General features: G+C 40.5%; 1 protein-coding gene across 1 annotated transcript in view; it reads right to left on the bottom strand.

Moving 5' to 3' along the window:
* SYNE1 (spectrin repeat containing nuclear envelope protein 1) overlaps positions 1 to 14,145 on the bottom strand; it is a 464,341-nt gene that overhangs the window by 199,222 nt on the left and 250,974 nt on the right. Inside the window, exons 74-80 of the mRNA XM_082855887.1 lie at positions 11,854 to 11,979; positions 10,353 to 10,529; positions 8,787 to 9,052; positions 5,042 to 7,202; positions 1,335 to 1,672; positions 1,001 to 1,145; positions 118 to 336 (exon numbers count right to left, since the gene is read on the bottom strand). Of these exons, the coding sequence (XP_082712013.1) occupies positions 118 to 336; positions 1,001 to 1,145; positions 1,335 to 1,672; positions 5,042 to 7,202; positions 8,787 to 9,052; positions 10,353 to 10,529; positions 11,854 to 11,979 (3,432 nt within the window). The remainder of the gene's footprint in view (positions 1 to 117; positions 337 to 1,000; positions 1,146 to 1,334; positions 1,673 to 5,041; positions 7,203 to 8,786; positions 9,053 to 10,352; positions 10,530 to 11,853; positions 11,980 to 14,145) is intronic.

Genomic DNA, 14,145 nt, shown 5'->3' with positions numbered 1-14,145 from the left:
AAAAGGCTTTTTACTTTCATAAGGCCGATTTGAAAAAAGGAGCAAAATACCACTTTTCAAAATACATTCTCATCAGCAAGGAAACAATACTTTGAGCCCATCAGTAATGGAGATTACCTTATTGCTAAAGCTCTTCCACTCATCCACTGCATCTTCCAGTATCTTCTCCTGGTCCTGGGCCACAGCGCGGAGCCGTGTCCAGCGCTGCCAGACAGCCGTCATCGACCTGCTTATGGTTGCTTTGCTGGTGCCATTTCCGGTTCTTTCCAGTTCTGAAGCTTTACCCTCTAAGGCCACAATTTTCTCATGAAAAGAGTTAACTACTGACACTAAAGCCTGGGTGGGCAGAGGAACAGAGGTTGAGGGGAGAGATGGTTTTTCTCAAAAGCTCTATGGATTTTGGTAAAGCCTAAACTTATCCGCAAAAGGAAATATTCCTACATATGTTTATTTTCCTCTGGTAATTCTTACTTTTACATTTAATTTGTAATTGAGTTAGGCTTGGCTTTCTTAAAAGAGGTAAGGCGAAAACTTATTTATTACAAACAAACATTTACATGCTGCTTGAGATGCCATTCTCCCATTTTTAAAAACTAGCAAAAATATAAGTGAATGGAATTTGATATTTAAGTATGTCACATTCTACCTTATTTTGCTGTGATATGAGTGAGACTCAGCTATTAATTTTTGAATTTTAATTGAACTAATGTAAGTTACACCAGAAAGTATTTACTGAAATCTATTGTATCACATCTTATCAGAAGCAAATTGCTCTGAATGTGTCTTTTTAAAGCTAGCTATGCATTTCTAACGGGAATCCTAAAAAGATGACAGCATTTAATTAAGTTAAAACTGCTAAGAAATGTGGTTAAATGTATCCTTTTTGTGTTTAAAAAGCCGAGGTGGAAATGAAGATTTATTGACTTGTTTCTGGAACTATCACATTGCAAAGACCCATTACAGTTACAATGAAAGAATATTAAAAAAAAATAAAACTAACCTTGTGTTCTGACAATTTTTCTTCTGCTTCATGACTGGAAGAAGTCTTCAATAAAGAAAACTCAGACAGTTTCTTCTCTGCATCATTCATCAATTCAATAACCTCTTCCCTTGCCTTCTGGTAATCCTGCCACTGAGCTGCACATCTTGAAAAAATCCAACACACATCAATAAGCAACTTCAAATCACACATCTCTGTGCAGAGCTCTGATGTCAATATGTCTAGTGATACTTAAGAGAAGAGAATGAACGATAATGTATATCATTAATATATTCCTATTTTCCACGTGAAAATCCATTTCACTAGAATATAAAGACCAAAACAAATCCAATACCTCTGCAAGAGATCTAATTGGACGTGTGACTCCTGTATTGTCCCCTGGCTTTTCTCTTCCAGGGAGGCCATTTTCTGTGCTAAGTCCTCTTTTCCACTTGGCTTGATGAGTGGGTCCAGGTTGGCTACTAGGCCTTGGAGCTCCTCCAGATTGCTGTGGAACTGATCCTCTGTACTAAAAAATTCCATGTGGTTTTTGAGACTTTCCTCTGCACTCTCCACATCTAGGCCGTTGCCTGTCAGCTGTAATATTTCGTGAGCATCGTCAAGCCAGTCATTAGCTGCTTGAAACACTTGATAGTACCTTTGACACTGACTATACATCTGAGTCAAGGTAGCCTGAAAAACATTAATTGCAAACATAATCAACTCTCTTTTGCAATGTGTTTGCCAAAAATAAATTTATGTTTTCCATTTCTTTTCCAGTCTTCAGTCACATGGATGTATGTGTATAAATGAATTGATAAGCTGGTAAATTTTTTTTGGTGCAATCCATTATTATCCTTTACTTTCCCTTCTGTTCTTCTTGTTATAATTTTATTATTGCAGTTAAAATAAATAACCAAGGTCACAGATGGAATAGAAATTTATGATGGTTCTGAAATGTCCTCTCTTTAAAGAAAAAATATAATGCTTACTAATATGTGGCAGAATGAATAGTCACCAAAGTGAACTAATGACTCATTTAGGTAGGAGTATAATAATACCAGTAGGAATGTAAACTGCTATAGCCACTGTGGAAAACAGCATGGAAGTTCCTCAAGAAATTAACTGCCAATATGATCCAGCAATCTCACTTCTGGGTATTTATCCAAAGAAAACAAAATCATTATCTGGAAGAGATATCTGTACTCTCATGTTCATAGCAGTGTTATTCACAATAGTCAAGGTATGGAGACAACCTAAGTGTCCATCCACAGATGAAAGAATTAAAAAAAAATACACACCTTGGAATATTATTCAGCCTTAAAAAAGAAGGAAATCCTGTCATTTCCCAAAACACGGACAAACCTGGAGGATATTACTCTAAGTGAAATAAGCCAGACAGAAAAAGACAAATATCACATGGTCTCACAAATATATGGACTCTTAAAAAAAAAAAAAAAGAAAAAGCTGAAATCATAGAAACTTAAAGTAGAAAACTGGTTGCCAGGGGCTGCAGGGTGAACAAAATAGAGAGGTTGGTAAAATGGTGCAAACTTTTTGGGAATTCCTGGTGGTCCAGGGGTTAAGATTCCATGATCTCACTGCTGAGGGCCCAGGTTCAATCCCTGGTTGGGGAACTAAAATCCCACAAGCTGTGCGGTGCAGCCAAAAAAAAAAAAAAAAAAATGGTGCAAACTTTTAGTTTTAAGTTGAATAAGGTCTGGGGATCTAACGTGTAACATGGTGACTGTAGCTGATAACAGTGTAACGTATACTTGAAATTTGCTTAACAAGCAGAAATTAAATGTTTTCACCAAAAAAACAAAAAACAGATAAAGATAAATAGGTGATGTGATGGATGTGTTAACTTGTTAACTGACTTGAAGAAGGAATTCTTTCACAGTGTGTACATATATCAAACCATTATATTGTACACTTTAAATATCTTACCATTTTCTTTGTCAATTATCCCTCAATAAAGCTGGAGGGGAAAAAAGGGAGTGTAATAACACCAAACTTCCAAAACGGCATTTACCAGACCAAATAGTGATTTCTGGTAGTGAAATAGTAGCCTATAAGTCTTGCATAGAGACTACGATAGAAAAGTTGAAGATTGGAAAGCTGACCCCTGTGCAATGAAGTCCATTCAGATCCAGAAGGAAAGGAAACACTCTAATTGGCCATCAGTGGTTGGACAAGACAAGCCATTACTGTCAAGCAAAGATGCAGAGAAGTGGTAGAGAAAGTACATGTAAGATTAGCACTTAATGAGGAAAGAACGAGGATGGCAAAGCAAAGAATCAGTGGTGGAGGTTAGAAATGCCACCAGAACCGCGACCTTCAGTTATTTGGGCCAAGACAATCAATAAGACTACCAATCACAAGATGGCAGAAGTAGGGACACCTTAGCAGATTCAAGATTTTGGTTCAAAAATCATCAAATCGGGCTTCCCTGGTGGCGCAGTGGTTGAGAGTCCGCCTGCCGATGCAGGGGACATGAGTTCGTGCCCCGGTCCGGGAAGATCCCACATGCCGCGGAGCGGCTGGGCCCGTGAGCCATGGCCGCTGAGCCTGTGTGTCCGGAGCCTGTGCTCCGCAACGGGAGCCATCTCTATCCCTACAGCTATAGGGACATAGTTTTTTGAAAAAAATTTAACAGTGGCCTGAACCAACATGAAAAGGTAAAAATATACTAAATAGACTCTAGTTTAAGAAGTCAGAATTTTACATGATGAAGTTTACTAAGATTTTAATCACAGGTTAAGATTTTTTTTTAAATTGTATTATTTAGTGTTAACCTTAATCTATGTGAATAATAAAGTTAAATGATAGCTAAGAGTCATCCGGGGATACCTCTACATCAGACCCTGCACTAAGAATATAAATCTGAAGAGGGATATATTATTGTCCCTCTCCCACAGAGAAAACTGAGACTTACGGGATGCAGGTAATTCGCTCAAGATCATATAACTGAGATTAAAATCCAGGTGTGCTTTACTCCAAAGCTACAGTTACTATATTATCCTAAGGAAGGCTGTCCTTAACTTAAACGGCTGGTTGAAATCCCATAGAATCAGAGGGACAGATGTGGAGAAAAAGGGTCAAGGGATTAAAGTAAGTACACCTCTGGGCACTGTTGTATCTCTCTTACTTTTGAATGCACAGAGCCCCAGAACAAGTCACAATTAGGAGGCTAACCTGGGAAGTTCTGAGCATGCTCTCATTTCTTTGTTATCTTCAAGTCAAGTCATGATGGATATTCTAGTCTTTTTTTTTTTTTTTTTTTTTGCAGTACTCGGGCCTCTCACTATTGTGGCCCCTCCCGCTGTGGAGCACAGGCTCCGGACGCGCAGGCTCAGCAGCCATGGGTCACGGGCCCAGCCGCTCCACGGCACGTGGGATCCTCCCGGACCGGGGCACGAACCTGTGTCCCCTGCACCGGCAGGCGGACTCTCAACCACTGCCCCACCGGGGAAGCCCTGGATATTCTAGTCTTGCTTCTGTTGTGCTTCAGGGAAGCCAGAGAAGAGGAAGCACTCCTCCCTGAGGAAGGGGTGGAGAGATGGGGCAACTGATGGGAGACCCCGCAAGAAAGCCTGGCTCAGCACTGTCAGGACTGCATCATCCGTCTGCCACTCTCCATCTGGAGACTCTTCATCCAGGACTAAGCTTAGAAATGCCAGGTTTCACATAGTTTTTAAAAAAGCATCACTACTTATTCATTGCTAATGAATGAATTTTATGATTAATTCCTCACATATGGTATTAATTATACTAGCGCTATCATTTATTATCTCTCCTAAAGGAGAAGGATAACTGAAGTGTTCCTGTATTAAAACCAAAGTCAAGTGAACATGAAAACCACATGAAATGAATGCCATGAGGATAAACAATAAAAGCACCTTTTTAAGTCACAACTGAAGATGATTCCATGTAGTAGTCAAAAAAAGAAACATTTAAGGAAGCGATTCTAAACAAAAAATCGAAACCAAAGAAATTTCTCACACCTATTTACAAAGAAGCAAAGTGGAAAAAAGAAAGGGGAAGCCCTGTGGTACCGACCTGTCTGGTGCGGAGAGCTTCCTGCAGGGCCCCGTCCAGCTCGGAGAGCTCAGCTAGCGTGTGCTGTAGGTCGGCAGAGATCAGCTCCTTGGCCCTCGTGAATTTCTCCTTCTCCTTGTTACTCAGAGCATTCATTATCCTCAGGCTGGACTGCACCTCTTCCTGATGGATTTGGACCTTTCTGATCTCCTCCTGGACGTCCCGCAGGTTCAGGTCCAGGCACAGTGGCCCCCTCAGCGCTGTCTCCACGCTCCGCAGCCAGTCCAGGGAGCGGCTCAGCTCCGTCTGGAAGTCTCTGCTCTGCACCATGCGGCTCTCACACTCCGTCACCGTCACGCCAATGGCGGAAGTCAGCAGTTTTAACTCCTCTTGCCAGGCTTGGATCTGATGCTTGGCTTTCTCGTAAGCTGAGGGATCGAGATGCGGAACAAGATCTTCGAGATGCACAGTCACTCGTTTTAGAAGAATTCCTGAATCCTGGAGGCTTCCCGCCAGGGAGTGATACACTTTGAGCTTCTCCTCTGCAGGAAGTGTCTCCTCGTTCACCTTGGCCTGCTCTGTTCTCACAACCTCTAGTTGTTTGTCTAGCTGGTGGCTCATCTTTTCATGCTCTTGATAAGCACTGGTGGTGTCTTCTAATAAGCTCACCCTTTGTTCTGTCTGTCGCTTCAGCCTGTGGTACAGGGTGACGAGATGCAGCATCCGGTCTGGCTGCCATGGCTGCCCTGTGCTGCGAAAACTTTCTTTCTTCTGGTTCAGTTCATCCACTGCTTCTGCAAGGGCTGCCACCTCTCCCCCAAGAGCTCGACAACCATCCTGAAGACACAGGGCCTCTTCAACACTCAGGTCGCTGGGGACTTGGCTCACCTTGGAGAACTGGTCTTCGAGATCACACAGAGACTGTGTTGTCAACTCGATCAAGGAATCATATTCTTTCCGAGCCAGAATTGCTTCCTGGACTTTATAGAACTTGTCTTTAGCCAAGTCGACAATTACATTGAACTGCAGGGGCAGTGCATTTAGCTTTTCATTGAGGTAGGAATGATCGACTTCATTCAGCGTCAGCAGTATGGCCTGTCCAGTTCTCTGCAGCGTAAGTAGGAGATTTTCATATTCTGGAGATTGTTCAAGAATGTGTTGGTATTTGGCCAGTTGTGTATGCAGCTCAGCACTCTCATTCATTAGGTTGATTTCAGGAAAGGTAACAATATCTGCTTGTTTTAGCCAGTGACAAGCTTTATCAAAATCTTCCTTAAAATGCTTCCTAGAAACCAGATTTTTCTCTAGTTCTTGTAGCCGATGGCTGCACTTTTGTAAAACGGTGTCATAGACACTCTGCAATTCCTGAAGCTTCCCTAGCACCTCGCTCTTTTCCTGCTCTGTGACTCCTTTCATTAACTCGCGGCCCTGGGCCCAAAGTCCAGTGACTTCATTTTGGTAAGTCTTGAGGCTGGCTTGTGCGCTCTTACATGTCTTCACTTGTTTGCTCACGTCATCCGGTAACAGGCAGATATGTTCACGGAACATTATCTTGCGCTCATGTTGCTGAATTTGGCTGGTTGCCTGGAACACCGCCATGAGAAACTGGGTTTTCTCGGACAAAGCCTTGTTTAAGTACTTTCGTCTCTGGCCCACTAAGTCGCTGAGACTGTTCACATGCCTTTGGGCATCAGAGAGTACCTTCTGGATTATCTGCCTCTCATTGAGGCCAAGATCAGCCATCACCATATCAGCATCCTTCGTGAGTGATTTCAGGAGCATCTGTTTGGCCTCCAGTTCGCTGCAAATGGCAAGGTGATCCATGAGAAGGTTCTGAGCCATGTCAGGCGGGGGGCTCTGCTTAAGAGCCTCAGCAATGTTGGGTCGTTGCTCTTCCGCCCAGTCCATCAGCTCCTGAAATCTGGACCGGACCACACTTAACTCCTCCAGGTTGGTGACAGACACTTGGATTTTCCTTTCAACAAGGTCCTCAAGCTGAAACCAGCGTTGTTCAAGGTGACTCGTCTGTTCTTTGACTAATTCTTTGTCATCCACGTTCAGATGGTCTATCAAATTCTGCTTTTTCTCTTTCAGATCGTCAATAGCCTGCTTTCTCTCCTGCAATGCCAGTGCCAACTTCTTCAAAGCTTCTAGGTGGATGGCTGTACTCTCTGCATCAGATCTATATGTATATATTAAAAGACATAAAATCAAGTTAACTTTAGTTAATACCTGTGCTTGTTCACATCATGTTAAAGTGCATATCACCATCTTCTTTCTTAGCTTAGAGTGGTTCAATTCATGGCTTATCGACAGAGACGCTACAATTATTATGGAACGGAGACCCATATATTTCCACAGCAGAAGTTGAACCAAGATAGTTTGCCCAGATAAGTTCTTCTAGCTAAGGCTGCCCTCCCATCACATCTGAGGTGTAGTGTTTAGCTTCTTCCTCTGACTCTCAGCAACTGACGAGGATCTGCCTATTCACAAGTTCCCCTGATGATCTGCGGAAACACTAAATATTGAGAAACACTGATCTACTGCATTCTTGAAAGGCACGTGGAGAAATTAAGTGATCTGTGATTTACGTGCTTTACTGTGAGAAGAAGCTCCCGTAGACAATCCAGTGCTAGACGGTCTACCATGTGCAAGAAACAACCAACGGCTCTAACAGCTGCTCATGTGTGGAACTTAGATATTTTCTGTTTATCATTAGAAACCTTTAGAAATAACTGTGAAATGCAAAGGATTCTCATCCCCTTGACTACAAAACACATATGAGAAAATTCCATCTTAGAGTCTTTTTCACTTACGAAACGATTAGTTCTCAAGTATGAGGAAGAGTGTTGGGAGGCCATACGATGAGTTCTGTTCGGGACATATTAGATCTGAGGTGATTGTGGGTTAACCAGACGGAGGTGCCTATTGTCCGTCTGAAATATGGGTGTTTGCTGATATTGGATTTATCCCAAAGATTAGTAAAATGCTGAGCATCAAGAAAAAGTAAATCAGAAAGCAGTGGACCTCCTCCAAAACAGAAACACCCCAAAACAAAAAACCCTATGATTTAATGAGTTAACTACAGCTAGAATAATGTTTTCAGTTTTAATGGCTACAAATTGATACATCTGGGCAGAAGAAGTACAGGTTTTAATAATTATAGTGATCAGAGCATAGAAGGATTTCCATATGATGACTCAATGTACGTGGGAGAGAGGGAATCCTTTTCAAAGAAAAAGTTAAGAGGGGTTCAATTGCTATAAAATCAGATAAGACACACATTAATTGAATTTAGCTTGTTCACTAAGTTCTAGAATACCACAAGTACAAGACAAAACTAGACTGAATTACATAGAATGTGTTACTTTACAGAATTGACAAGAAACCCATGGAACTATAGATTCAAGAAGGATTCATGTCCTGAAATCACAGATGATAGTCCCATAACTGGTAATTCAAACTAGGAATATTCTTGGGATATTCTTTGAACTCACAGTGTAACAGCTTTGAAATATTCCTTGAGGTCGCAGGTAGAAATGGTGCCGTTTTCAAATATTTTCCTCTTACTCACCTGCTTCAGTTAATATTGAGCAAGGAAAATCGTGATTATGGATACAGATGACACCAGATTCTTCATAATGTTTTATCAATATTGATAATGATAGAAAATGTTTAAAATGTAAGAAAGACATTTTTGATTTTTATAGAAATTAAGAAATTTCTGGCTTAGCATTTTGGTGACCCACTGGAGAATTGCTGTTACCTGGCTAAGTTATCCCATTCTGTAGTAAATTTTTCTAAGAACACTTCGACGACATTCATACAGTTGTGGTAATCTCGTGTTCTCTGGAAATCCTCTTCCCTTTGCAAGCACAGATTGTTGGACTGAAGGCACAGATCCAGCCACTGGTCGTTTAAATGACTTATTTCCTTGTGTTCAGGAGACTCCTGCTTCTTGGTTAACTCATCCACCTTCTCTGTAATAGTGGTCACTGATGACTGTTTGCACTGTAGTTTCTTAACAAAATCCTAAAGGATAACAACAATAAAATAATGTTGAATAACCACCCCCCCAAATAAATACAGATTGAGACATAGATACAATACCTCTGAATACTTTTGTAATTGAAGAATGTATAGTGAGGGACAAAGAGAAAATCTAAAATCATCATACTTCCTTATGAACAAATTTCCAAGTGTTTAAGAATCGGAGGGTACTGTGGTATTTTCTTGTGTTACTTTGAAAAGTATAAGGAAAAACCGATAAATGTGAAACAGTATTATAGCCACTAAGGAAAAAAGCTAATATTTTATCTTAAAGTGCATCCTTAGTTTTCTAAAAATTTTTAAAGTTCATGCTTTTGAGAATAAAATCTAATTTATATTCTTTCCATTCTTCTTTCTGCATATGCAAACAATATCCCAGTAGAAAATAAAAATGGCTGATTGTCACAGAGAAAAAGTAAATGTTAAGCTTTGTTAAAAATCTGGTACAGGGCTTCCCTGGTGGTGCAGTGGTTAAGAATCCGCCTGCCAATGCAGGGGACACGGGTTCGAGCCCTGGTCGGGGAAGACCCCACATGCTGCGGAACAACTAAGCCCGTGTGCCACAACTACTTGAGCCTGCGCTCTACAGCCCGTGAGCCACAACTACTGGGCCCGCGTGCCACAACTACTGAAGCCCACGCGCCTAAAGCCCGTGCTCTGCAACAAGAGAAGCCACCGCAGTGAGAAGCCCGTGCACCGCAACAAAGAGTAGCCCCCGGGTGCCGCAACTAGAGAAAGCCTGCGTACAGCAATAAAAACCCAACGCAGCCAAAAATAAAATTAATTAATTAAAAAAAAAAAGAATTCTTTTAAAAAAAAAATCTGGTACAACTTCCAATCAAGTTAATATACTTATAATAATTTTCTATTATATTTTAAATTATATAAATATTTTATTACATTTTAAATCAGTTGTATGTTAATGTTTTATATATTAAATATATATTTAATAAATTGATAAATCCTACAGCTTTAGCAATATTGTGATGAAAAGCTAATGAATAATAAGGCTTCATGTTTGTTTAATGGCAGAGTCTTCTGGTTCTGCTAGCTAAACCACAGTTCTTTATTCAGAAATAAGCTACAGAGTGAATGTCCTTCAATGCAAGTGGCCGACTGGAGCTCCAAGAAAATATCTGAATGTTCACTTTCTGAGGTATATTTTTCTGGCACCAAATGAAAGTTGTTCTATCTCATTCCTTAAATAACTATGTGTAAGGATTGATTGACATACACCCGTCCTGGTCTCCTCTAGCTCCCCTGGAGGCACGTTAATTCCTACCTTTACTTGAGACACCATGTTCTGTGCAATATTTAGCTCCAGTTCTGAGTGCCTCCTCTTCATATTCTGCAGCTGCTGATTGGCATCCTGGAGGTAAATCCAAAGCTCAGCCTTCATGTGCTTGATCTCTTCCCAGCCCTGAGTTAAGTTCTGTGCCTGGGCAAGCCTTCGTTCAATCTGGAGGAAACACAGAGGCAAAAGTTAGCAGCAATGGACAGAATCATTTATGTTCAATGAATCAGCCTGTCCATGTACACAGGCCAACACACGTATGCGCGCGCGCACACACACACACACACACACACACACGAGTGATAAATCCAGAAAGAATTATTTGCTTCAAGAAAAACAGATTTTATATTCAGGTTTTCTAAAAACTTCAAATGTCTAAGACTTATGCCATGTGATTTCAATCAATACTGTGAAGGTCTAGAAGTTTTAACAATTTATTAGGTCAGAAGCTGCCCTAATGGTTTTTCACATTGGGCATTTCAGTGGATACATCTGTTTGACTGAGTCATCAATTTGGTCTTGGGGTTAACTAGAAAAGACTTATATTGTTCTCTAGTGCATAGTTGCTGATACTTCTTATAGAACACTGAGTTATTAACATTTTGGATATATGTTTAGATCTGCTTCACTGGTTTTTGAAATCATATAACTTATTTCGATAAATCATTTCTGTAAAAAAAAATATAGGAGCTATATCATCTTTCTTAAGGATTTAAATACAGACTTGCTTTGGTAATGTAATAAAACATAAAAGTAAAAATACATACGTTAGTTTAATTATTTTAATATCTATATTATAAAGATTTAATTATCTTAATTTCTTCATTATTTTTTCCTTTAGATCATTTTACTATTCTGGAATATTTAATCAGTTAAATAACAAAACCAAGTCTTTTTTTTTTTTTTTTTAATCCAAACATGTTGTGTTCCAGAGTTTAAGGCAGCAGCAGCAAACACACAGCCTGTGTGGCGCCATCTGTCTGCTGCAGGCAGGTACTGCTAACTCATCACAACACTGTCCAAAGGGCCCAGATACAGCTTCAGAATTCTTCTCAACACCACACTCAGCCACTGCTAATGAATTAGAAGGGTCATGACAGATGTTTGCCATCCTAATAGGAAGGGTCAGGAGGCCCTTTCACACTAAATATGACCGAAAGAAAACAATGGAAAAGGAGAAAAGAAAGAAAATGAGTGAAAAAATAGGAAAAGAGAAAGAGAGAATGGTAATTGAGGAGAAAAGAGAAGAGGAAAGAGGTGCGAATGTTTAGCAGTTCAATGGGACTAAATATTTCACTTCCAATTCAGTGGCATCAGTATTAGCGTGTGCCTACTTTTCTGTGACTTAGCTGAAATTCAATACATATTTATTATAATGCTTGTAGGAGCATTGTAGCAAGAATACTCCAAGGAGAAAAATTTTTTCACATCTAACATTCAAGCAAGAGAATATAGTCAGATATATCCAATGTCATTTTTTAACTTTTACCATTTGTTCTGTTTGTTGAATGTCTTTTGCTGTGGTTTTCACTGAAGAGTTTGACAAGTCACACATGGTACAAAGGAGATCTAAGTAGGTCCTTGCCTGTTCCTGCAAAGCTCTGAAGTGTTTGACCTGAAAAAAACAAAAGAAGAAAAAAAAACTTGTCAGAGTGAAAGAGACATGCTATATTTAGATAGCAAATACTTGTACCATTTGTGGTATTTTGTTGACATTTCAAAAATAACCTTGCTATGCTCAGTATTTTCACCATTGTTGTAAATGACATATATTAGTTACTCAAAAGAAAGCTTTCCAAACACACTGGCAGGGAGCCATTGGTCCACCAGCTGTTTCTTACTCTAATTAGCCTGTATGGTCTGGGAAAGGGGAACAACCAAGAAACTTCCACAGTTTTTCCAGATTATCTGTTCACATTCTAGCTTGTCTTCTTCTCTTTTCTTTTTTTTTTTTTATATTTATTTATTTATTTTTGGCTGCATCAGGTCTTCTTTGCGGCATGCGGGATCTTTTATTGCGGTGCACGGGCTTCTCTCTAGTTGTGGTGTATGGGCTCAGCAGTTGTGGCACACGGGTTCCAGAGAGCGTGGGCTTCTGTAGTTGTAGCGTGCGGGCTCGAGAGCCTGTAGTTGAAGCACACAGGCTCTCTAGTTGTGGCGCATGGGCTTAGTTGCCGTGTGGCATGTGGGATCCTAGTTCCCCAACCTGGGACGGAACTGGCAGCCCCAGTTGTCAGGCTACTGCAGGAGTTAGATGAGAAGTGATGATGGCCTGATGGAGGGCGATGGGTGGTAGAGGTGGTGAGAAGTGGCTTTCGCTTACTCCATCTTTGTGATTAATTGGTAAAGAGGTATTGACTGCAAGTTGTATGGGATAAAGTTGATCTACAGAAACAGCAGGTGATCTTCCAAAATCATAGCAAATAATGGAGCCTAACTTTTTGACTCATCTCAGTATATTTCCTCTAAGCTGTGTGGGTTGCCTAGACACATCATTCTCACATAAATGTAACAAATACAGATCAATTTCCCATTAAGTAGAAAGTAGCACCTAAACTTTTATCCATTGCACAGACTGACTGGTGTTTCACTTCCAATTAGTATCATTAGCCATTAACCAAAACCATCCCATCAGGTACCCATGGCTCAGAGAAAGTTATCTGTCCCAAACAGCCTTTGGAAATGAGAAGAGAATGAGATATCTGAATTTTTATTTTATAAATATATTTACTTTAAAAAAATAATGATTTATTTAAAAATGTATACAGTTGTCCTGATTCCAAAAGCATTGGGAGCAGCTTGTTGACTGTCAATGACAAAACAGTTATGAAAGATTTTTGCTGAAAATCAATTTCAAGGGCAAATCTGATAGTACTTTTTCTCATTCCCCCAAATTCACATCATGCCTTATGAAAACAAATGACATTCTTAATGGAATCAAATCAGTCTGTCACTGGCTAATGGTAGTGAGGACCATATTATCATTACGTATGTATTGAGCATTTACCATGTGGGAGGGATACACGACGCACCCTGGGACCCTGACCAAATTCAACTGCAGCCCATCAAAGCCTGCCCAGAGTCTGACACCCTGTCAGTAGTGGAATTCTCCAGTGACACATCCAAGCGAACTAATGACCCAGGACCTGCTCGACTTTACATGAAAGCAGTACTTGCCAAGGGAAAGACTGATGAAAACAAAGCAAAGCAAAAAGAAACAACAAAAAACCTCTTTGCCTTCAGAACAACTGAGGTCCAGGTGTTTCCAATACCTCTAATTCCCTTCTCTGTTGCTTCCAAAAGGGGCAGCCCTTTCTGAGAAGCAGTGTGGAAGGGGCAGAAAGTAAAACAATGAACCCCGCAGTCACTGAATCTGGGCCCCAAGAAGGATCAGCACCCTCCTGCAACCACAGCTAATGCGGCTGCTGTAGGAAATTTCCTGTTCTAGCGAAAGGCCGCTGGGATTAATGTTATTCCCCCCTCGCTTTTACTTCTTTTCTGGGGAACAGAGAAGAATCAAGCTTTGGTCTGCATTGTTCCGAATAAAGCACATTGGAAACAAACAGCCGCAAGACCATGAATGACCCATGAAAGCTCACAGTCTAATGAAAAAGCAGGATACAGACAATCTTTATTTCGTTTCTTGATTCAAGGAGAGCCGTGTTTGATTTGTCCATATTCAATTTTTTTTTTTTTTTTTCTTTTGTGGTACGCAGGCCTCTCACTGTTGTGGCCTCTCCTGTTGCGGAGCACAGGCTCCGGACGCGCAGGCTCAGCGGCC

The sequence above is a fragment of the Leucopleurus acutus genome (assembly GCF_964270905.1).
Source record: "Leucopleurus acutus genome assembly, chromosome: 15".
In the NCBI taxonomy this organism is placed as follows: domain Eukaryota; kingdom Metazoa; phylum Chordata; class Mammalia; order Artiodactyla; family Delphinidae; genus Leucopleurus; species Leucopleurus acutus.
This window is presented reverse-complemented; position numbering and strand designations above follow the sequence as displayed.